Below are 26,252 nucleotides of genomic sequence, written 5' to 3' on the forward strand. Positions count from 1 at the left end.
TGTTTTCTTGCTAATATGTATGGTCCAAGTAAAATATGCATTATTTTTACCTTAATTGTCTGTTCATTGGCCCATTTGAAAACAGAATGTTTATTTAGATTAATGAAAATTCTAAAACTTAACTTTAACTAGTGCAAACCTAGAAAATCTCAACAAACTATCAGGTAAATTTCTCATTCTATATTACTATTAGCTTTCAGAATTTGATGGTAAAAAGTCATGAAACATTGTTTTTATTCCAACAAAACACTGACTATTTCACATACATCAAACCAACCATGGCGTAGAATTGAGCTCACAACTCCTCCACTTGAATAGAAAACCCACAGTAACATCGCTTTGTTCGCATCCAACTCGTCTCATCATCCAACTCCTCATCTAAAACAAAGGCATGCTCATGTTCGTGCTCCTCTCCCATTTTCGCTAACAAATCACCTGTATTCGACTCCATCTGCCTGATTTGCTTGTCCTTGCATCCACCGTCATCGAAAACTTCGGGCTTTTTTGCAGAGATGTGTGTAGAGGTAGTATTATTATTATTGTTATTTCCATAGCGATTGTTGAGCTTTTGACGCGTTATGATGGATGAAAGAAGCTGATACCATCTAGAAGCAGCTTGAGCTTCGTTCCTCTTCTTTTCTTCCAGCATTCTTCTTTCTTCTTGTTCTGCATATGCCTGAACAAAAGATCCACCTCATGAATCAGTCTTTCCTAAAAGGAAAAAGGGTTTAATTTTATGCGTACCTCCAAGATTACTTCTTTGAACTCTGCACAAACCACAATTCCTTCAAATACAGGAAAAGAACGGCCATTACGGAACTCGAACCCAACCATAGCAGGCGCATAGTCAATTTCAAACCTCTTTGCAACAAGATGAACAAACCGCAGCCTCAAGTGCACAGTTCCTGGGGGTAGACACTTTTCGGACCAGACATCGACTTGGCCACGTTCATTCTAGATTAGGAAATATTAATGTTTTCTCAGGTATAGCCTATAGGTATATAGAAATAGGTTAAAAACATAAATAAAATTTTCACCTTTGGGACAATCCCATTGACAGCATGAGGCAGAATCAAAGGTTCAGTCTGCCACTTCCCATAGAGCATAACTTCTCGTTTACTAGTCTCTTCTTCATGGTCACCGCCTTCAAATGCTTGTGGCGGCTTGTTCAGTCTCCTTGAACATTTCAACACCTAAAAACATGTAAAATCGAAATAAAACAAATTAAACTTAAAAAATTACTCAAATAAAATGAAGATTATATAACCTTGGCAGGAAGCTCATTGGCTTTGAGTTGAAGCCCTTCACACAGCCATCTGTTTTTGGTATGTAGTATTTGCACGGTAGCCCGTGGGTAAACGGGCTGACCAGAACAGAACCCTAATACTGGACCCTTAGGATGTAGTATCTGATATTTGGTAAGCCATCTCTCAAGTGCATATAAGGGATGGTTTTTGTAAGCCTGCATAATGAATGGAAATCAAAGAAGATATTAAATCAACTAAACCACGAGTAAACCTACTTGCTGGTTAGATGGAAGAGGCTCAGTTAATGCTCGGGTTTCCAACTCCATGTCCTCAAGGGCGTTCCGATTCAATGCGCTTTCTTTTTCATGTCTAACTGATTCACCACCTGTTGCACGTGACTCCAGCTCCTTTAGTGGAGCCAATACTGCATTCCACCAATCAGAATCAACTCTTTGTGGTGCTATCTTGTACCATTTCATGCAATACCTGAATAATAAAGTATTCACAATATTGAAATGAGAATATTACTTCACAGCTTCATTACTTATCAATATTGAAGCTGCATATTGATTTTCGTAGGCCTATTTATTATTATATTTTATGATCCACCTCTTGATCCGTAAAAAAATACGTTTGTTATGTTTTCCAAAAATCACAATAATGGAGAAAAATATTTTTTATATCAAATGAAGTAAAAATCACACAAATCCAAAAAGTAATCTTTTAGATGGAATGGAACAAAAAATTACACTATAATCTAGATCATGACATGATCAAGAAAACAATCTTTATACAAAACGTTAAAAAAATAGCTTTAAAACTGGCTATTTTCAAATGGGATTGAAATTGTGATGGAGAATATATATTGTTTGTTTTTCAGAATTTATGAACTTAGAGAGGTGATGCAACAAACCAAATTTTGAACACATTAGTATTATCTATAAAACAAACAGATCCAAAATCAAGAACCTGCGAGTTATATCTTTGGCCCCAGATCCTGCAAAAGCAACAACATATCTCAAAGACGTTTTGCAAGCTGCAGCTGCAGCTTCTACTTTCTCTTCTCCATCTATAATGGCATTAACTACATCAATATGAACCCACTTTCCTGTCATGTTTTCTCCAGGGCAATAGACTTCTGCCCAATGTAGAGGAGCTCCAACTTTTCTTGATCCAATAGCAGTAGATATCCCCTGAGATAACCGCGTAGAATCTTCATTTTCATCCGTTCTTATTCTTTTAACAAGAGCAGCGGAATTTCCTGAGGGGTTTGAACTGCAGTCTAAACCCCCCACTGCTGTAGCAGAGAGAGCCATTTCCAACTGCATCTGATATTCCAAATCACCTTTTCTCTTTGGATCCCCAGATTTCTTGACAGGGAGTTCATCATCACAGCCTTCACAGGCTGCATTTGAAGCTAGTTTTTGCTGATTAACCACACAAGGTTCTTTAAATTTATTGGAGTTGCATAACCTCTTATTGTTCTTGGATCCACAAGTGTCTTTTGAAAAAGCTTCACTTGCATTGGTCCTATCATCTAATGAAAATTGTTTAACAGAAGAAGCAGATGCCTGATCTAATCTAGACACCATCAATGTTGCAGCACCAAATATGCCTTTACGAGCGCTTGCATGCTCATCAGTTGATTCAGACTTAGTAGTTTCAGGTTTCACTGGAGATATGTCCAGGATTGTCACAAATCTGAAAATTGGGTGCAGAATTAGGAAAGGGAAATAGAATGGTAGAATCTTCTACCTGATTCTGGGCAAAAAGAAAAAAGTACCTGGTTGTAAGGTTAAGAGCTCTAAACAATGCAACAGACAAAGCAGCAACCTGGAAACGAGGAGTAAAACATCAGATCATTTGAATATGAATCATCCAGTCCTTGTGAAATCAATAATGTTCTTATAGTTTAGTGCATTTATATTTCTAGATAATGGACATGGAAAAGACACATAAATACCTCCTCTGAAGTCCCTTCACGAGTCTCAAGAGCATGCACTAAAGCTGAACTAAATGATCGCTTTGAATCAGTTGTACCTCTAGCATGGAAGTTATTATGAAACTGCACAGCATGCAAAAACAACTAAAATTGTTAAGCATATAACATTCAAAAGAATAACCCAACAAAAAAAATGGCTGCTCTCAATATATTAATCAACCATAAAGGATTCATAAAGAGAATGAAGACAGTACACAAAAAGCAGAACCAAGAAAAGAGAAAGAGGTAAGGTCGTACCCAATGAACAACTGGAACCAAAGCCTTGACAGTCAATTTTTCAATCCTTGATATCTCAGACAATTGAGATGGTAAAATTGACAGTAGTGAAGCCTGTCATTATACAAAAAAAATTAGTAGTTAAATAAACTTTCATTCAAATATTTGGAGGAAGCAGACAAGAATAGGAAGAATTACCAACAAAAAAGTCGGCATTCATAGACTTTTATTGAAATGCTAATTCATAAAAGAATTAGTGGAATCATGGGTAGATCTCAAGTGGGTATTATTTTTATCTGCCGTTGAGGAAACTTCCAGGTCTTATTTGCAAATCATAAACCTTTTTTTTAACCATGGTTTTCTCCCAGGATCCTAGTTCAAGACTCTTTCCACTTGAGCGAGTGGTTGATGGTTATTGATTAATAGTATGTAATTATGATTGCAATCTCCAAACTATTCATGATATGATAACATGTAAAGGAGGAGGGGAGTGGTTTATTTAGTGTACATAATATATGATCATACACTATCAACCTGAATAAGAGGATCATTACAAGCCGCATCAATCAACCTTCCCCTTCCAAGTAAGCAAAGTAAATGGACCTTATGCACAAGCTCAGCAATTTCCTATGAGTAATTTGGAAACGGTATCAACTATTGGAGCAAGGAGCAAAGATTAACGAGAGGGCAGTAGAATTTACACTGCATATTTTTGTAAAAAAACAAAATTCACCTTTTCCTCAGTTGAAGCTCGACGAATAGTCTTTTTTGGGGTAGACTTTGTTGTTGCATCAAATTCTATAGTCATACACTTAGCCATGGATTCAGAATGCATGTCTGGAGAATTTGATGTTTTACAGGATTTCTCATTAGTTACAGCGGCAACCAAAGACTCTGAGTGATTCTTTGCAGATAGAAAAGTGGATGTTGACCCCTCTTCCCATTGTACATCCATTTCTTCTCCCACAGGTGGATTACTCTGGAAGCTTCCTCCTTCCATATTAGGTAACGCGTCACTACATGGTTCTTGTTGTAAACTGTTTTCTTTCATTTGTATATCTGGTTTCTCAGTATTCCTTTCTCCAGCATCTGAACTCTTTTTCATCTGAAAGACCAGTATAATAGATATTACGGGAAGGAAGTAATCAGTTCTCTACAAAAACCCTTAAATCATGAACAATAAAAGCTTAAAATGTTATCTTGGCAAGATAAACTGAATGGTCAGAATCATGCATAACACATCACTACGTGGTGGATAAAAAAAATGCAATAATATTCTACTAGGAGTGACAATCAGATCAGAATGAGAAAAGAGAAACCTTGTCTACATCCTCCCATCCTTGGTCTTTTTTCCTTGGATTGGTTTTTGCTCGTTTCAAAATCTTGCCAACAGAATCGTGTGATATTGCTGTAAGAGAACCTGAAATAGAAACACCATTGGAGGAATTTAATTTATGAGCACTTGATGCAACTTGGAAACTAGTCCTTTCTCAATACCCTTGGAAACTAAGAATATATTCGAGTTGTCAGAATGCCTGGTTTTGAAATGAAAACTAGATTGTTATAGGGTTTTAGCCATAACAGCGATAAATAGAGTGAGTGACACTAATAAGTTCCTAAAGCTTTCAAACTTCAAATTTCGCGCCCTATTTTGTGACATACAGAACATACTAGTGTAATTCGATTATGAAGATTGTTCTAAAACCCATCTCGTCCCTCTGATCTTTAACCCCATAAAAGAGAAAGCTTGTACAGCAGAACAAAAAGAAATGCATTGTCAATAACTTCTTACCATTTGTCTGATTCTCACGCTCGGCTTGCTTTCTGGTTCGCATCTTTCTTTGTCTTCGACTTTGACAGAGAGAAAGAGAGAGAGAGTGGGTCTTGTTGTTCGGCTCCCGGGAAATAACCGGTCAGGCGGGGGGGCAGGTTTCTTCACTGATCGGACGGACGATTTGGGCAAAGAAGAATGGACGTGTCCAAATCTGAACCTAACGACGTCGTAGGGAAGACTTATATTTGTTAAAAGAGTCCTCTAATTATTTGATATGGAAGAACTTGAAGACAAATTCATGAGAAATTGCCCTATGTTTCTTTTGTGTCGGTTTCGATTTCATAATTGTTTAAATATTTAATTATATAAATTTAAAAATTCATATTAAACTTATTTTAAATTAATTAATTAATTAAATAAAATTACCCAAAAAACAATATAATAACAATTAAAAAAACAAAAAATCAACTATTATATTAAAAAAAAAAGTGTACATCATATCATTAATTAATAAATTTATAGTGATTATTTGAATCTTTTGAATAAATCGAATATCCATATAAAATAAATCATTTTAATTATATCAAAATATTATATTTGATAATACTTTTTAATTATTATTGGGTTTATATATATATATATATATATATATATATATATATATATATATATATATATATATATATATATATATATATATAAGTATATTAAAAATGAACATAGTTTAAACACACTAAGAAGACATTATATGAAAAGAAAAAATAATAAACATTATTCAATAAATTAACGAACTCGTAATTACTCGAGAAGAATATTAACATCCTGATGGACTTTACTAGCTTTCTAGAACGAATTTTAATCAACGTCAAAATAATTTTAAACAACGTCATAATAATAGCATTATTAATGATACGCGGACGATTACTATCAATAAAAGTTAAAAATCTTCAACCACACAGTTCAATAAAAAAAATAATTTGAATATTAACCTAAATACGTATGTCTCTGTCATATTAGTCATATCAATTCGAATTTCTCAGTAACTACCCAAAGACCTGGGCATCACCCAATGAATCTTAGTAATACATCATAAAAGATTTTAGATATTATTTACCCTCAAAATGTAAAAGTAGGTGAGTTACTGATTCAACTTTTTCGTGACACATACAACAACGACTGACCATAATATAACATTTTTTAATGTACATATCATCCGTAAAAAATCACTGTGAATAACGCTTCATCTAAAAAATGAGATATTAGATGAAATCTTTGACTCCAAAAGTTTTTCCCAACAAAAATTATATAGAATCATCTTAGCGAACAATTTATAGCAATGCCCACATGGAAACTATCAATGTCTTGTCAACGCATAACGTCTTGTTCAGATGAAGACACTTACTTGCGTCCTACCAAGAGTAAAACTAGGGATGGCAACGGGTACCCTACCCGTCGGGTAGTGAAGTACCCATCCCCGAACCCGATTTTCATTTTAATATCCGACCCCAACCCGAACCCGAGGGTATCTCTATTTAGATCCCCATCCCCGATTTGTAGGGTACCCGATACCCAACGGGTACCCCATTACCCGATTAAAGTGTAAAATTATATTTATTATTATTAAAATGTTTAAAATATTTAAAAAAATATTTTTTTAATTAACATATTCAGACTAAAATAATTTTAAATTATTATAAATTAAATCTAATATCTTAACTAATATGTTATTACAAAATATAATTGATCAAAAAAATATTAATAAATAATGGATACTTAAACAATAATATCATTCATACTACATAATATAAATTCATTCATACTACAAAATATAAATAAATAAACTTAAAACAAACACAACAATATATACTTAATTAAACATAAACTTCAAAATATTCATCAACAAGACAGTTTTCTCACAAAAAAAAAAACACATTCTTCTTGAAGCGAGTCTTGTAGAAGTTACAAAAATGTCACATTTGTTGCTGCTAAAACGGAAGAAGAAATTACAAAATAGAGATCGAAGATTAAGTTAATAAATAAGTATAGGATTATAAAAGTTAAAGAACAAGCATGACTTTATTAAATAATAAATAACATTAAACTAATAATATTAAATTTTGAAAAACTCAAATGAAAACATTACTTACTTGCATAGTTATGTTGTAGATGTTGAACAAAAACTAGAAAAAATGTTGAAGATAGAGGTTGAAGAATAAAACTAGAGAGAATGTTAAAGATAGAAGTTGAGAATGTTGAAGAACAAAACTATAGAGAATGTTGAAGATAAAAATTGAAGTAAGGTTGAAAAAAAAAAAAAAATTAAAAGTCATGACTAATGATAGAGAAACAATTATAAGAATGATATTGGCGTGACTTATGGTTTTGGGTAAAGAGAAAATAAATACTATATTTATTGTATTATAATGATGGTTAAAATAATGATGGTTAAGAGGTGGAATTTGAAAAGTTATTTAAATTTTAACAATATATATATCCGGATATCGGGTTTGGGTTTCCAACACTACCCATCCCCGACCCCAAACCCGATCGGGTAACATTTTTTACTCCCCATCCCCGAGCCCGATCCCGAACGCGATTTTAAATACCCGAACCCGATCATCGGGTACCCACGGGTATCGGGTATACGGATATCGGGTATACGGGTATCGGGGATACGGGTATCGGGTATACGGGTACCCATTGCCATATCTAAGTGAAACTCTATTATGGGACGAACTCTCCCTAATGTTTAATCTCATTTTATATCTAATTCGACTAGCAAAACAACTAGATTGTGGATCAAATATGTCCTTAATTGTGTCATTTCTACGTACAACAATGGAAGAAAACTTGTTATACGTCGTAGTTAGATTTTTTACACTATACCAAATGTCGTCCCAAAAACTGATCGAATAACTATTCCCACAATGAATCTAGACATCTCGCGAAAACTTTTTCCACATAGAATAAATTCTCCTCCAAATATTACACCCCGCTCGATAATTATAGATTTTGGTAAACCAACTAGAACAATCATGATCATACTTACATTTGTAACCATCAATGTCCAAAGAATATTCGGTTCAATTACAAATTTATTATACAATTTTAATAAAAGAGTCTTATTAAAGGAATACAATCTTGAATATCCCGATCTCTTTGAGCTTTAAAATATTTAACATTATCTTAACTAACTAGATGACAAAACGATGAGTTAGAAGATCCTTACTAAAAATTTACACATTATTCTCTCCATTTTCATAGTCATATTCTTTGAGAGAATAAATAAAGATATCATATATATATATATAGATAGACATAGTGACAATACACTTTTAACGAGGAATAACAACCCCTTTTGAGATAGTTTACTTTTCCACCCAGTTTTATAAACTCATTTTTTACTCCTCAATTTTATAGTTTATCTTTTAAATAAATTTCGAGTCTATTGTTATTTCAAAATTTATATATATGGTTCAATTTACGGATTTTAAACTAACAATTATTTTTGGAGTAACTGAGATTCCAAAAATAATTGATTTCACAATTTATTTATTTTTAACAGTGAAAGTGATAATTAGCCTAAGTTAAAATAGTTTAGACTACTATAATATAATTTTATTTAAGTTTAATTATAAATTATCTTAAATAAATTATAAAAGAAGATATTTAAAGTTTTTTTTATTTTCTTTAAGCTTTTCTTAATTGGATTAGTTTAAGTTAATTATAATTAATAAAATTAATCGTTAAAAGGTATAGGACTTGTTCTTTCCTTATAGATTTTTAAAAGCATTTAGTTTTAAATTTTTAAAAACGGTTAGTTAGTTCTTAATCTTTTTAAAAAATAGTTAGTTTTTAATTAATTTATTTTAAAAAAAAGTCCGTTTGATAGGACAATAGGATTATTTAATTATTAAATTAGTGTAATATATTTTAGGCCAATAAGAATTGTGAATTCCTTGGTATGACATCATGATTTGGCATTTGCTTGGTTTACCCTCATTACTTGTCAATTTGAATTTAAATGTTAACTCTTTTCCACCTTCAGATGATCCACACTAGTGTCCCGGTCGGACCTTTGGTCGGATCAACAGTTTGAATTCATCGATTTAATTAATGTCTAGACTCTTAACTAATCTAACAAACTAAAAAAAATGTATAAATTAAAAAGATCTGACTTTTGAAAATATTAAGACCTAACCAACATTTTAAAAAATTAAAAATTAACTAAGTTTTAAAAAATTATAAAGAAAAAAGAAGTCATATTTTTAAGGACTAATTTATTAGTCCTAATTAACTTAAACTAATCTAATTAAGCATCACTTTTTATATAAGATAATTTATAATTAAACCTAATTAAAAATATTTTAAATAAAATTAAATATAATAATAATAGTCCAACCGTATTTTAACTTATATCAACTATCACCATGACATATTAAAAAAATTCAAAATTAACTATTCTTCAAATCTCATTTGTTGTAAAAGTAATTATTCATCTAATAATCTGTGCAATAAATCCATATATGAATTTTAAAATGATAATAGACTCTAGATTTATTAAAAAAAAATAAACTATTAAATTGGGGAGTAAAAATGAGTGTCTACAAGTTTACATTCCATTTTAGTGATAATCGAGTCTCAAAAAACTATGAATCGTAATTTAGCACACAATGATATACCAAGATATATTGACGGAAGATTACCGACTCTGTGAATCCCAACACATTTGTTAACCTCGTCTTTCTTTTATTCGAAATAGAATCTGAGAAAAATATGTATGACTTATTAAAACTAATTCGAAGACCGAACATAAAATGTTTTATTTCTTAATTATCAAAAAATTTAATTTATCAAGATATTAAAATATAATAAACTATTTGTATGAAATTTAAATTTTACATATTTTTTCATTAAATGTTTTATAAAAGTACTAATTTTTAAAAGTACGTATTCATAATTATCATCACATCACTTTTAAAAAGTACTTTTTCATAATTAATTTTATTTTTTATTTGATAGAAAATATATTATTAAATTAGATAAAAACCTTTATCAATAAAAAATTGAAAAAAAAAATTAAATTTTTAAATCCTATAAAAAAATTATCAACTTTTTTAACTATCATTAATATTAATTTTATTTTTAAATAATTATTATTATTATTATAATAATGGTAACAAGTAAGCTTTTTTTTGGTTACACTTATTTTATACTTGTCAGTGTTGCTTAATATGGGATGGGTTCAAACAATTCTCTGAACGGGCCGGCCCATCAAATCTCTGTCTCTTTCACAATACGGCGACAATTACCAGAAACAAACAGAAAAAAAAAAAAAAAAAACTCAAACTTGACTCCTCCCATTATTCCCAGTCGGCGAAGTTTCGTTTGCTTGGGTTTGGTTTCTGTCTTCTTCTTCTTCTTCTTGCTCCTTTTGAATCGATCTTTTAACTCTGTGCTTTCTCTGCAACTCTTCTCCAATCCAATTATGGGTTTGTGGGATTCGCTCCTCACTTGGCTCCGGAGGTACTCTTTAAATAAATTTGTTTTCTTTGCTGTATTACAAGAGAAATTGCTTCGATCACGATTCATTTCTGGAAATTGTCAATGAAGGAATGTGAGACCTCTAAAGGGTTTTATGTTTATCATCTTGTTTAATCCTTACAAATCTTGTTTGTTGTTCTTGGTCTTGATAAACCTGTTGTTTCAGCTTATTCTTTAAGCAAGAAATGGAGCTTTCACTTGTGGGGCTACAGAATGCAGGAAAAACATCTCTTGTTAATGCAGTAGCTGTAAGAATTAGATGATAATCTTCTTCTTTTACAAGCTTAGATGATGATTGTATTGGATTTGATTTTATTTGATTTATGTTATATGTCTTTTTTCAGACTGGAGGGTATAGTGAGGACATGATCCCTACTGTAAGTATAAGTAGTTTGTTTATGTATAAAAAATGGTGGAATTTAGATAGAATTTGACAAGTTGAAAAAATTGTTAGGTTGGATTTAACATGAGGAAAGTAACTAAAGGAAATGTAACTATAAAACTATGGGATCTTGGTGGGCAAAGGAGGTTTAGGAGCATGTGGGAACGCTACTGTCGTGGTGTTTCTGCAATTCTTTATGTAGTTGATGCAGCAGACAGAGATAGTGTACCGATTTCAAGAACAGAGCTTCATGATCTCTTGGAGAAACCTTCTTTAAGTGCCATTCCTCTACTTGTTCTTGGCAACAAGATAGATAAATCTGAAGCTCTAACCAAGCAGGCTTTGGTTGATCAGCTGTAAGTATATTTCTATCTATCTGTTTATCGTTGTTTATCGAATATGATTGACTATAGTGACTGTTCTTCATTTTGTTTGCAGAGGTCTTGATTCAATCAAAGACAGAGAAATCTGCTGTTACATGGTCTCTTGCAAGGATTCTATAAACATAGACGTTGTAATTGATTGGCTTATCAAACATTCCAAATCCCCCGCCACAACATGAGAAACCACACCCTTTCCTCTTTTCCAACATCATGGTTCTCTATAGTTGCTATCCCAAATGAATTTGTATTCATTGGACAGTATCCACAATAAAAACATACACACACATTAGTAGAAACACCCAAGATGAATTTGTTACATTTCAAGCAATAACTAATGTTGTTAATGTATGTAATGATTCTTTCCGTCTGTTATTTGAAGCAAAAATGTCATCTATTTTGTTGTTATTATTCACCACCGCAAAATCTTAGATCATTCTTTACTCGATAAACATGGAATGTTTAATGAAGTAAGTGTAGTTTGAGAAATTTGGGTTTTAACAAGGTTACTATAATAGTACATGTATACAATTGTTTGAGATTAACTATTTCTATGTGTTTTATTTTTGAAGGTTTTGAGGTTAATATGATTTATACTAATTTTGTAAAACAAAACAATAATGATGAGCATTATTAAATTAAAACCAATAAATATGAATTAATATCTATCTAATCATTAATGGTTCAACAATACATAAATTTAACAAGTTTAGTCCTTTAGTCCAAATATATAACAATGAACCGATCATAACATCTATGAAAAATGAATTCAAGAATCGAATATACTTTTCAAACCCCAGAAAAATATGCATGAATTATATAAAGAACAAACCACCCAAACAAAACAAACAATCAATCTCAAATCGAAACTACTAATTTACTGAATTCGCGACTGAAGATTCCGCCACCGGCCCAGAATCAACTCCGCCGCTATGTTGTCGCTGCAAACTAGACCGACATATATCCTCAATTTGTGCGGTCACCTCTGCAATCGATGGTCGCTTGTCAGGATACTGTGCAGCACAATCAATGGCAAGCTGCAGAAGCTTTACCATCTCTTCTTCAATATCTTCATGATACCTAAGAAGTTCTTGATCGAAAACCTCAGCCGTCCATTCCTCTCTAACCACGGATTGAACCCATCTCGGTAGATCCACTCCATCCTCATTCATTAAAGCATGAGTTGGAGCTTTACCAGTCAATAATTCCAGCAACAATACACCAAAACTATAAACATCAGCTTTCTGAGAAACCTTACGTTGATCTGTAACCTCAGGCGCTCGGTAGCCAGCTACACGGTTAGGTGCGGTCGCAGGCCCACCAAACTGAGCTAATCCGAAATCAGATACACGGGCTTCGTATTTTTGAGAAAGAAGAATGTTGGATGACTTTATGCTGCCATGGGAGACTGTAGATCCCTGTGAATGAAGGTATGTTATTCCTCTTGAAGCTCCAAGAGCAATGGCGGAACGAGTTTCCCAGTTTAATGGCGTCCGACCACCTCCTTTGTTTCCTGTAACAAGAACAGATAAAGGGTGTTCAAAACAATTCGAAAATTTGAAAGATTAATCATTTCTAAGACCGACAGACTGACCATGTAAGAGGGCGGATAAGCTTCCCATTGGCATGTAATCATAAACAAGAAGCTTCTCATCTCTGCTAAAGTAATAAGCTCTCAAAGGAACTAAATTTTCGTTATTCATTGCTCCAATGAATTCTATCTTCTCTTTGAATTCTTTCTCCCCCATTGTCGCATCTTTCAGACGCTTTACAGCAACCGCTATACCCATTTCCATTACGGCCTTATACGCAGTACCGAATGTACCTTTACCCAAAACCTCAGCCGATGCCTTCAACAGATCTTCCAAATCGAACTTACTATCTGGCTCCCCGAAGAATATTAGACTCTTGCTCTTTGATTTGTTCGTTGTTGCAAGCGCCGATACTGGAATGGCGGCGGCGGCGGCGGCGGCAGTTGAGTTATCGCCGCCTCCTTCTCCGATGGGTTTTACGGTTTGAGTTTCAACTTCCCTTTTCGCTACTGTCTCAATCTCGGCTTCCCTTGTTTTCTCGTTTTTCTTTCGTCGGCAGAGGAATAACAGCAAGAGTATAATCAGCAACAATCCGAGTACCGATCCGATTATGATTCCAGCAATGGCTCCACCGGAGAGTTTCTTTTTCTTTTTCCCATTTTGGGACTCATCGGTCGGCGTAACACCACCATCACCACCGCAAGAGGATAGAGGTGCGCCGCAAAGGAAGTTACCGGAAAACGCGCTGGCCGGTCTTCCCGCCGACAGCGAAGAGGGTATTGAACCGTTCAACAGATTGTTTGACACATTGAACTGAACGGAACTGTTAAAATTAAGTTCAGGAATCGACCCATTAAGCTTGTTATTCTCCACAAACAAAGTAGCCAAACGAGGCAGATTGTTGAAGGAAACCGGGATCTCACCGGAAAAACTATTAAAAGCAAGATTCAAACGAACAAGATCACGGAAAGAGAAAATAAAATCCGGAATTGGACCAGAGAAAGAGTTATGTTGTAGATAGAGATTACGAAGTCCAGTAATGGAAGCGAAATCCGCAGGAAGTGGACCTGATAAAGCATTGAATCGAAGACTTAAAGTACGCAAACGGGTCAATTTCCCGATAGAACCTACCGGAACTTGACCGGCAAGACCCATTCCAGGAAGTCTGAGCTCTACCACCTGACCAGCTTCGCATGTAACACCAGTCCATGAACACGGACTTGTCTGAGATGTGTTCCACAAAAGAGATCTACCCCCGACAGCTGAACGGAGAGACAAAAGCGCCGCCCTGTCTGCAGCAAGGTCCGTTTTTCCGGCCGGTAGAAATGAAAGAGAGAGGAAAAGAACAATGCTGAAAATCACACGAGGATCCATTATCGGAATCCACCCAAAGTTGTAATCTTTTGCTCGATCTGAAGCAGGGTTACGATAAAATTCAGTAAGCCCTCATCTCTGTCCCTTCTGCTATGGCTTCTTCCTCATCATCTTATGAGGAGAGAGAAAGAACAAGATAGAGACAGGAGAACTTACAAACTCACAAATGGCTGCCTTATTGTCTTTAAAACCCTAAAAAAGAAGCTTCAGCCGTCGTCCCCATGTGCGTACACTGTATCAAATTCTCAAACTTCCCAAAAAAAAAATGTTTTTTTTTAAACTATCTGTCATTTAAATTTACCACTCAATTTCAATATATTATTTTTATTTTTTTTTGTATACAAAGCTGACAGCTGATGTAGAAACGCTGGAATTCTTTTAAATTTTATTTTTTTGTTTTAATTTATGATATGTTGTTGTTTTTTATTGGGTTTGAATAAGTGATTGAGTAAACAAATGGAATAAAATTAAACTTGAAACGGGTTGTGATTAGTTCAACAATATTTCTACTATTTTTTAATTAATATTATTTTATACGTATTGAATAAAATTAAACTTGAAATGGATTGTGATTAGTTCAACAATATTTCTACTATTGTTTTAATTAATATTGTTTTAATTTGAATAACGGCTAAATGAGAAAGTTCTATTCTCAAATTTATAAAGTCAATGATGATATAATTGATTTCATTTTTATCAAAGTAGCCGTTACTACTATGGATATGGCATAATTTTTATACCGTTACTATGACAATGTAATGATTTTATTTAAGAAACAATTTTAGTAGAGCATCTTTATATATATTGAAAATATCATTTTATTCTTAAAGCATATTGATTTTGAAGTCATTGAATTTAATGTGATCACTATTTTTTTTTTCATTTTCAAGATATGATTTTAATAAGTAATTGGGTATTTGTGTGTACCCAATTTTAGTAAGAAAACAGAAAAAATAATTTGTTTTTTTAGCAAACTATATGTAGTATTCAACCAACAAATTTAAAGTTATTAAACCTTCAAAATAGATATAACAAATATTGAAAATAATTATCCTTAAATATATTTATTTTACTTTCACCTAATCATTGTAACTTCCAAATAACAACAAATACTTAATCAAATTTAACTTATCAAATACATTAAAGACATGAAAATTTGACCACAATAATATTAATCATTTTAGGGGTTAGAATCCTACCTAATCAAAACACTCTCAAGATAATATCATTAATTGTATCAAAAACCACATTCACAAATTACTCAAATACTTCTATTTCCTTCTAATTTTATTGGATATAATTTTGAATATATATATATATATATATATATATATATTCCAAATGTGAACACTCGAATCCATGACCCTAATAACACGAGTTATTGCACTGTATCACTGAGTTTTTACAATATGATCGAACTCAAAGTCATTGTTATGGTCTCTTTTTTTATCTCTAAAATTTTAGTTTCTTTTAAGCCTACTGGTCTTTGAGGTCCCTCATCGTCAAACTAGACATTTTGGATCAAGTTTAATATTGTTCCTTAGAGATTTCGTCTTTAGTAAATAGTCTTGGGTTTTTCAAAATATTAATTAAGATGCAATAGTATTATGGAAGAATTAAAAGTAACAATGATTTTATAACTAACGTTTATGTTTGGAGTCAATGTCTCTGTCGGTTACATAAATGTGTAGGTTTATAGTCCATTGAATTAATCTATGTTTGGTACTATATTATTATTTAATAATCAAATTATATCTCATCAATGTGACAGCAACATCTTAGCTGGTTCATTTACAAACAGAGTTTGTATCAACAATGTTATATAATAATAAATACATCCTTATTTGCTAAATAATATTATATATTTTATTATAATTTACCTAGCAAAAAGAGAAATCCATTTTTTTATAACCGGATTTTGTTTAATATATATATATTACAGGGTGGGTGTGACAGGGCAAATGAGTTAAGGATGACGTGTCGTTAGTGGCTTCATTAATATCTGACAACTGTGTTAAACAACAGGAGCCCCACCCGACCCGGTTTTCAAGCACATCTTTAATTTATTTGATAAAAAAGACAATTTTCGTCTTCCACCTTTCGATATTTTATTTTTATATTTTTGGTTTATTAAGTAAAATCTTTTTTTGTTTTTTAATTTTTTTAATTTATAATTTCCATATTAAAGTGTGCCTGGAAAGGTCATTGAAAGTAGTGAAAGCTGCCGTTTCATTTTTTCTTTTTGACTTGCATCTATAAAGCTAGATAAAATATTATTATTATTTTTTTTATTTTTTAACTTAAAAAAAAAAAAAAAAAGTAATAATAGGGAGATCAATTGCTACCACAAAAATAAAAAAAATTGATTATCGATTTTGTTTGAGTTGTTTATTAGTTAATTAGTTTTAACGGTTAATCAATTTTACCAATAATTTTACCAATTAAACGATTGGTTTTTGATTGAATTATTTTTTAACAATTTAGTCGGTAAATTAGTAATAATTTAATCTTATATATTTATATTAGTTATTTGGTAAATATTAGATATATTTTAAATAATATTTAATAATTTATATATATTAATTGTTTTTAAATTTTAAATTATAATTTGTATAAAACTATTATAAATATATAATTTAAATGGTTATTAAATATTATTATTATTATTTTATTTTTAAAATTTAAAAAAAAGTAATAATAGGGAGATCAATGGTTGCGACAAAAATTGAAAAATAGATAATCAAATGAACGCGGTTGATTATCAGTTTGTTTATTAGTTAATTAGTTTTAACGGGTTCCGGTTAACTGAAATTTTACCAATTAAACGATTTGGTTTTCGATTAAATTATTTTTTTAGCAATTTAGCCGGTAAATCGGTGATAATTTAATCTTATATATTTATATTAGTTATTTTGTAAATATTAAATATATTTTAAATAATATTTAATAATTTATATATATTAATTATTTTTAAATTTTAAATTATAATTTATATAGAATTATTATAAATATATAATTTAAATGGTTATTAATCTATAAATGAAAACTTTTAAAATATATTATATTGTTATAATAATATAATATATTATAATATATTTCTAAATATATTTATGAAATATTATTATAATATATTATATTATAAAGATAAAAAAACATGGAGAACAACATTAATTTTGATTTTTTTTATAAAATTTAATACATAATTTAAAATTTTAATTATGTTCACGGTTAAATCAGTTTATTAATCGGAATCGACCGGAACCAGTAGAACCAAAATCGGTAAAACCGATAGTAATACTAATCGGTTAACCAATTTGTAAAACAAGAGTTTAAACTGGACTTAACCGGAATCGTTTAACCGATTAATCGACCGGTTGAACACCCTTAACGACGCTGGCGGCAACGACTTCACATCAACCCACACCTTACAATTACGTGGAAAAAATAAGTCACAATGAAAAAAAAAATTAAATTGTAAAAAGTTAGAAAAAGAAATTAATGTTGGGAAATAATGTTTCTTTCTAAGTTTTTATATTTATAATTTTCTCTTCTTTCTAACTTTTTACATGATAATTTTTTTCACCTGTCGCCTTGTTTTATTTGGGTTTTTAAAAATACTCATTCAAAATCAATTTTCAAATCAATTACTTCTGAACAATAACATCACTCATTTCATTAACCAAAATAATAAAATATCTTTTATTTTAAATTATTATTTTTTATTTTATTCATATATATCTATATCTTTAAGTTTTTTTTTATCAAAAATAATCACCACTTCCTCAAAATCATCACCAATCATTATTTTTTCCCTCTTTAGGTTTTTCAAAACCCCAATCTGAACGAGACCTTATTTTATTCATGTGCTTGTAAATGTGGAATCGATGTAGAGTCGCTGCCCTCTGCGTCGCTCTCCCAGCGTCGCTCTCCCATTAGTTTAACCAATTTAATAAAAATATATAAACAAAGATATTTTAGTATTTCATAAATTTATCTAAAATATATAAATAATGTCATAGGTTTGTAATTGAGTGATTTATCTATGGCGGTGATCCTTCCTATATATCTCAATACTCTACTTATCATGTTTTATGATCAATTTCACATATCAATTTAAAGAACCTTTCTCATATTTGCAATTCTTAGTAATTGAGAGACCCTAGCAATTTTTTAACTTTTTATAACATTATGTCATGAATATTATGTAATTGATATTTGTAATGTCTATGACGACTGAATTAGCATAATTTTAGGAGTCACAAAAAACGACAATTCATTAAAAACTCTCTCAAAATCAATGATTTAACAATTGATTAATTAAAACTAAATAATTCCTCGAATTCATCATTATGATTCTCTTTCTTAATAATAGAAATCCCAAATAATTAATGATGAGAACCCAACAAATCCTTGTTGTCTGAAAATCAATCCTACCGATTTAAAGCCAATTCAGATCACTGTATCAAAGCATAACGACAGCCATTATTTGGTTGGTGCTTACAATCTGTTAACGTGGTCTCTAATTATTTCATTTTATTTTAATTCCAATCAACCCATTATTTTATTCTAAACGTCTAATTTAATCAACACTATATTATATACCACAATTGAAAACCTCCCATTCTTATTGATAATGGGTGACATTTCTTTTCTTTTTTTTTAATTATTTTATTTAACTCATCATATTTCCTAGAAGAAGAAGTCAGCCAAACTAGTGGGCTGAAGTAGAAATGGGCTGAACAGTTGGATGGGCCAAATTCAATTTGGTCAAACTAGGTTAATCTTTTTGAAAATGTACTTGTAACTGAAATAAACATTGTGTTTACAAACTCTGTAACAAGAAAATTGAGTCTTAAATAAAACATACATAAAATCTTGAAATTGGAGTTTAACTTAAGACTTTCATGTCTTTTCTACATTATGTTCTTCATTTGAGCTATCCTATTAGACTAATACAAATGAATGAATTTTGTAAATAAGCATTTTAAAGATTATTGGAATGCATTTAACCCTACTTAGTAATGAACATTAAACATAGAACTCATCTAATAATCTCATTAGTCTATAAAACAATTTTTGAACATTGGTTTGAGTCTTATTTATTAATCATGACTTAAATTATTACCCAATGAATCTTTTTGCAAAAAACATTTATATTTCACTAAGTAGGATGTCTGTATCCACTGAGTCAGCGTCACATGTAAAAAAACAAAAAATTAACAAATAAAGAGGGTGATATTTCATTTTTGTGTATCATGCGTTTAATAATATACTCCATTAGTTTAACATTCATTTTCAGTTCTGAAATTGATCAAAACATAACCGAGAAGAAAGCCATAGAGAAAGTGAATCCTTTTATTGGTGGGGGAGGGCCTATTGAGAAACATTTCTATTTGTCCTAATGAAAAAAAATAAACTGACCAAAGTTCAGTTTACAAACATGATATCATCAGGATTCCCAGAAATGATGTTTCCAAATAGTCCGTTATTAGAAAAGAGGCAACCAGTAGTTTCCTAATTACAAAACTAAAACTAAGTCAACATAAGAAACAACGTTCGAATTTCTTCTTCACTCGCCTCGACTTCACCTCGATCATGATCCATCTCGTCTCAGATGTGCAGGCGGCTTCTTCTATATACATACTCAATCTACAATTACTAATTTGTTTAGCTCATTGAGCATTGCACAACTTGTTCAACAATATCTTCCTTGACCATCATCTTTGGTCGTGCAGAAGACGAATTGAGACGATTCTCAAATTCCTCTAAAGCTTCTAACATCCACACCTGTTGGCATGCTTCTTTCGCTTCAGAAACACTCATCTGCCATACAAAAAACACAAAATTTATCATTAATTTTCTGTCACAAACACTATAATTAGAATGTGGATGGATCATGGATGTTTTTTTACCCAAATTCTTTGGCGAAACTCCTTTTCAGGCCACAAATCAAGCTGCTGCTCCACCAGCAAAGGGAACATGTGTCCTTCATGATCTGTTTCATTACTCTTGCTCTTGAATCTCCATTTCCCCAATCTTCTCTGCAAGATTTATAAGTCATGAATATATTAAACTTCAATCATCTCTGATTTCATACAAACACTTTAGCTATTGTATATAACAACCAACCTGAACAATACCCATAACTCCAGCTTCCTCCATAGTCTCTCTTTGAGCTGCATCTTTCATGGATTCATCTCTTTCCCATCCACCCTAAAGTAACCCATGTTCCAATTTCAGATCAAATGTTTCTACACTATTTAAAACAGTGTTTCTAACAGATATATGTATGTATGTACCTTTGGGAATAACATTCCTTTGCCCTGTCTTTGTGAACTTATGACAAGAACTTCAACTTCTCTATCTTCCTTCAAACATCCTTTACGTTTCCCTGCCTTATATCTGTAAGGAATACATCTGCACCAAACAATTGAAGAAATTAATCTCAGAAATCTATTCAATTTAATTAAACAATGTGAAAACCAAACAATAAAGACTACTAACCCGACGATAAGACGGCGGCCGTCGCTGTAACGCTGCAAATGTCTTCCGGTGCGTGAAACAAGCGCAACCATATTGCTGATCTTGAAGATTGAATCTTTAAAAACCCAAATCGAGTATTATGGGAAATAGAGTTATCGTTTTTTTATCTTTGTTTGATAGGATTAGAACTAGAAGGAGAGATTTAATTGATAAATTTCTACTCTTTCTTTCCTTTCTTGATCGTTCTTATATAAAGATAGATGAGAGAGAGAAGGCCAAATCAAACCGTCCAATAGTTGTTGGGAAAGGGAAATGTTGATCAAACGAGACGGGAGATCCCATCCGTTGATTCTCATGTGTATCGTGTCTCTGACACGTCACGTGCCGTCTTTATTACATTTTTCCAAACCACTTTTTCAATTTATTAATATTTATAGTTATAATAAGAAAAAGATAACACAACAAAACAAATATTATAAAATAAATAGATTAATCCCAATTTGATTAACCAACAAAAAGTTAAACTCAAAATTAGGGATTATTATACCTTATATTTGTGATATTCGAATTAGTTAAAAAAATAAAAAAGTTTGAAAAAATAGAAAAAAAAATATTTTATTTATATTTTTTCAGCCAATCAGATCTACATCATTCTCTCATGTATATTTTTTAAATTCTCTCTCGCAATCATTTCTCTTTAAATCGGTTCGGAGTGGGACATGTGAAGGGAAAAAAAGTACTCGATCGGATTCGGGGATTAGAGCGTACATAACTCAAACTCGATACCCGTTTATATTAATAATAAAAATAAAATACTTTTACTATTAATAAATATTGTGGCATTTCAAATATCCCACCATGACAAACATTATCTTCAATACATCATTTATTTTTGTTCTTATCCATAGTTCATTTTAATTTTATTTTTTAATATTTTTTTTTTATTATTCTCTTAATTACTCTTCAATTCTTTTTCTTTAAATTTTCTTTAAATAACAAAATTTTATTTTTATCATCTTTTTTCATTCTTTAACTTTTTTTTCAAATTTCATTCAAAATATTTATTCAACTTAGAAAAAAAAAAGTTATTATTCTCCTAACATTTACAACATAAACATAAATACGTAGGTAAGATAAATAATGTTTTCATTTGTTTTTTAATATTTCGATTTATTAATTTTAGAATTATTTTTTATTTAATAAAGCTATGTTTTCTTATTCTTTTACCTATGTAATCTTATAAAAGTTTAATCAGGTAATGGGATACCCGTCAGAGATCAAGTACCCGACGAATCGAAGATAGAAATATGAAGAAAGATACTCGTTGGGTCGGAGTCGAAACAGAGTTAGGTAAAATAATAATAATCGAATTTGAGGATGTGTAGTTCACAGATTTGTAGAGTATCCGAAATACTGATATCATATATCATATCTAAACTAAAAAATATAAAATTTTGATATAACAAATATTATAATTCTGTATAATTTTTTTAATAACAATTTAATTGAACTAGGGAAAAAATAATTTTATGATGGAATATATAATGTTATATATATATACTAGTTTGAAATATTAAAATTTATTTTTTATTTTTAAGTAATTCAAATTATAAATCTTTATTTTTTTAAAGTTATTGTCCATCTAATGTTATATTTATTCAATCTAAATATTTTTATTTCAAAACATTTTAGATTTCATTTCGAGTTTTTTTTAATTAAAGGTTACAATTTGTTGAAGTAAATCTTAAAATTTATTTTATAAACGTATGTAACACAAATTATTGGATAAATAATGAAATGTAGGGAAATAAAATAATATAAGGAGGTTATAAATCCGAATTAAAATTTATTGAATTAAAATTCATCGAACCCAATTCATCACAATCACCGTATTAAAAGTTCAAAAAGAAGTACAAAGAAATGTGAAAAATATTTTAATTTCTTCTCATCATATATTTTATTTTATATTTTTGTTATAAGGTTGAGTAATTTTAATTTGATATAAAATAAGTAGTTGTGATATGATTAATATGAATTAAATTTAAATAAATTAATATATATAAAATATATTTTTTTGTTTATTTAATTAATTATGATTTTTAAAATCATATATATATATATATATATATATATATATATATTATTTTTAAATGTTCATAAAGATTCGAACCTTCTTACACTAAATCAACAAGTTCAACATATTTTATACAAAAACTTTTATTAATAAAATAAAAGTACAACAAACATTGATTGAACCATAAATACTTAAATAATATTTTGACAAACAAAAATTTATGATGAGGGAAACCTCAAACCAAACCAATCACAAATAATCATCCTTGTTGGAAAACACCAAAAAAGAAACTCTTTAATAAGCAATAAACACTTTTTATGATAAATAATCCTTAATTAGTACCATAACTCTTGATGATGAGTCAAATAACCATTGTATGACTAAGGACCTTTTCAAAACCTAATAATCTTACATCAATCTTTTGTAATAAAATAATTTTAGTTTTTTTACTAGTGAACATTTCTTTAACATGCTTCATTGTTTTTAACCAATAAAATTAGTTAATTATTTTATTCAAACAATCAACTTTTATGATATAATATAAGAACTTATTCAATTTATTAAAAAAAAAATCAACTTACAATCAAACATCAATTTATTTACTAAATTACTCTAGTTAATCATATAACTCAATTCATTAACAAAATATATTAAAATAAATTATTTTTTTTATAAAAAATATTTTATCCTTATATATTAATACTTTTGAAGTCATATTTTACCAAAAATACCTAATCTTCTTGAATTACCACCCATCAATATATTTTTTAAACAAAATAAAGTTTATTTAAAATAAAATAAAAATTTACCAAACAAGTTCTAAAAGTCTGATCTAAAATATTAAAAATATATGATTCAAAATCCAATAAAAATATCTTAAATGAAAATGGGTAACTATCTAAATAACATTTAGTGAAAGTACATATTCAAAAGCTATGAAATAAAGTAATTATTTTATGTATATATTAAATGTTATTAAACCATGCTTTAACACATTAAAACATGTTATTTGTCCAAGGTACCAAGGATGATTTTTAATTCAGGTAGTCCCTAGCGGTACAATAATTTAACAATTTAAGTGATAAAAAATTAAAATTGAGTTTCAAAATATAAGACAAAAACAAAAAGAATTAATGTATATATAATTTAAAACCATTTATTATTTATTTTATTTGAATAAATAGACATTTTTTTATCAACTTTATAAAACATACTCTCTTTAGTACATATATAAATACATGGCTACCACCAACTTAATAAATGAATAAAAATATGGTATTTCAGCTCTTATATAAAACAATTAATAAAATATTTTTTTATTAATAGTAATCATATTTTGAAACAGTTTAAACAACTTTTATGTCGTCTGATCTCTCAAAAAGTATTTATCAACAATTAAATTTGACTTATTAAGAACGAGAAATAAGCTAACAATACTGATTTAATTATCCAATTATATATATAATTTTATAGATATTTTAATCACAAAATCCTTCTAAAAAACATCACAATTTTTTTGAATAATCCAAAAAGGATGATGCGGCTATGAAGAAAAACCAGCCCACAGAAAAGAAACATTTGGCTTTAGCTTTTCAAATGTGTAATGATTTCTCACTCCAAAGTCAATAATTTCTCAATTCAATAATATATTTTTAAGGAACAATAGAAGCTTATAAGAACAAAATTAATATTATCCTTATCCATTCAAAAACAATCTTATTTTGAATATGAAGAGATAACGAAGGTATTGCAATTATTAAAAAAAATTAGGCTTACTAAATGCACAAAAACAAAGAAAAATGTTTTAATTTAATAAAGTAATCCAATTGAAAGAATAATTCCTAAGGTACTAAAAGTTAAGAATTTGAATTTTTACTTATAAAATGTTTGTGGAGTACCAAAAAAAATCAATATTATTTTAACAATATCTTAATTAGTTATGATCAAATACATTTTCTAACTTTTGAAAATTTCAAAATAAATTTCTGTTTACATGATTATAACATTTATGTTAACCTCTAAGCTCTTTAAAAGATTATCTAGGGTAAATAGTCTTATCATTTTGCTAGTTAAAAAAAAAATTCAAATAAAATGATCAAATAAAATATTATTCATTTTTTATTATATATTTAACTATATACATTACCAAGCTATTTCCCAAATAACCAAATAACCCATAATCAAACAAGGCTTTCTTAAAAAAAATGTTTTTTAATTAATTTTTTTTATGTATAAAAAGATAAAAGGGTTAAAAATATCATTATATATAAGAAATGAAAATACTTTAAACAAAATTCTGGTGTATTCCAAACAATTTATCTCGATCTACTTGATAAGAAAAAAAAAATCCAAAACCATATATGCCTGTCTCACGTCAGGAAAAGAAACAAAAATAAATAATTTTAAAAATAGTTGAGTTTTTTGTCCCATTTAATTATTATATATTATTTTCTTAGAAAAAAATATATTTTATTTTAAATTAATATTATTATTCTTATTTTTCCACAACACTTTTAAAAAATATATATAAATGACTTATTTAATAGTTGCGGTCTCTTTGTTTTGTCATGCTTGAGGGACCCGCCCACATTATTACCTGACATTGTATTGTCAGATGTTTATTTTTATATTTATAAATAATAAAAAATTAAGAGGACATAAATGATTTTTTTTTTTATTATGAATCATGGTTTAATATTAATAAAACAATTATTTACTTACCTTATATGAAAACCCCCTCAAATGGAAACTCTTAAAACTCTATTGATCTCATTAATTTTTATTTTTATGATTTAAACTATTAAATTCTTTAATTTATTAATTAAAATATTTTAAATACAAAATTACACATTATTCAAAAAATGACACATGTGATACTTGATAACATCTGTAACACCCCCAAACACATATACAGTTAATTAATAAGCAATACTTAATTATCATGATCACTATCTATTAACCGTTAATGGTTAGACTAGTTTTATTTCAAACACTACTTATCCAATAGATTATTGACTATTAAATTAATTAATGTGTCGGTCAGTTAAAGGCATCAATTAATAATCTCGCAACTTAAAAAATGATTTGCATATATATATATTGTACTTTCTAGACTAAAAAAAAAATACAATTTTCCAATATATGAAATTTAAAATTAATTACAAAATTTAGAGATACAAGATCACTTCATGATAATCTCTATCCTTTTGAGAGCTTTTATTTTTCTGTAAAATGGCAATGGAAT

General features: G+C 29.6%; 4 protein-coding genes across 4 annotated transcripts; 1 reads left to right on the plus strand and 3 right to left on the minus strand.

Moving 5' to 3' along the window:
• Positions 1 to 149: 149 nt before the first annotated feature.
• On the minus strand, positions 150 to 5,428 carry LOC124916622 (DNA repair protein RAD4). Its single transcript, XM_047457361.1, has 13 exons — positions 5,258 to 5,428; positions 4,785 to 4,885; positions 4,199 to 4,570; positions 4,000 to 4,092; positions 3,487 to 3,579; positions 3,211 to 3,312; positions 3,031 to 3,080; positions 2,217 to 2,948; positions 1,523 to 1,733; positions 1,268 to 1,462; positions 1,038 to 1,193; positions 745 to 954; positions 150 to 676 (listed from the first exon to the last, which is right to left on the minus strand). The coding sequence occupies exons 1-13, from the start codon at positions 5,298 to 5,300 to the stop codon at positions 296 to 298; spliced, it is 2,739 nt and encodes a 912-aa protein (XP_047313317.1). The 5' UTR covers positions 5,301 to 5,428; the 3' UTR covers positions 150 to 295.
• A 5,142-nt stretch (positions 5,429 to 10,570) lies between these two features.
• Positions 10,571 to 11,979, plus strand: LOC124915729 (ADP-ribosylation factor-like protein 8c). Its single transcript, XM_047456494.1, has 5 exons — positions 10,571 to 10,765; positions 10,950 to 11,031; positions 11,128 to 11,160; positions 11,238 to 11,521; positions 11,604 to 11,979. Exons 1-5 carry the CDS (start codon positions 10,728 to 10,730, stop codon positions 11,725 to 11,727), a joined length of 561 nt encoding a protein of 186 aa, XP_047312450.1. The 5' UTR covers positions 10,571 to 10,727; the 3' UTR covers positions 11,728 to 11,979.
• Positions 11,980 to 12,215: 236 nt separating this feature from the next.
• Positions 12,216 to 14,624, minus strand: LOC124915728 (probable inactive receptor kinase At1g48480). The gene is made up of 2 exons (XM_047456493.1): positions 13,140 to 14,624; positions 12,216 to 13,058 (listed from the first exon to the last, which is right to left on the minus strand). The coding sequence occupies exons 1-2, from the start codon at positions 14,449 to 14,451 to the stop codon at positions 12,418 to 12,420; spliced, it is 1,953 nt and encodes a 650-aa protein (XP_047312449.1). The 5' UTR covers positions 14,452 to 14,624; the 3' UTR covers positions 12,216 to 12,417.
• A 5,164-nt stretch (positions 14,625 to 19,788) lies between these two features.
• Positions 19,789 to 21,151, minus strand: LOC124915730 (nudix hydrolase 18, mitochondrial-like). The gene is made up of 5 exons (XM_047456495.1): positions 20,956 to 21,151; positions 20,751 to 20,868; positions 20,581 to 20,664; positions 20,364 to 20,492; positions 19,789 to 20,274 (listed from the first exon to the last, which is right to left on the minus strand). Exons 1-5 carry the CDS (start codon positions 21,024 to 21,026, stop codon positions 20,119 to 20,121), a joined length of 558 nt encoding a protein of 185 aa, XP_047312451.1. The 5' UTR covers positions 21,027 to 21,151; the 3' UTR covers positions 19,789 to 20,118.
• Between the last annotated feature and the right edge of the window lie 5,101 nt (positions 21,152 to 26,252).

This window comes from Impatiens glandulifera, chromosome 9 (genome assembly GCF_907164915.1).
Source record: "Impatiens glandulifera chromosome 9, dImpGla2.1, whole genome shotgun sequence".
In the NCBI taxonomy this organism is placed as follows: domain Eukaryota; kingdom Viridiplantae; phylum Streptophyta; class Magnoliopsida; order Ericales; family Balsaminaceae; genus Impatiens; species Impatiens glandulifera.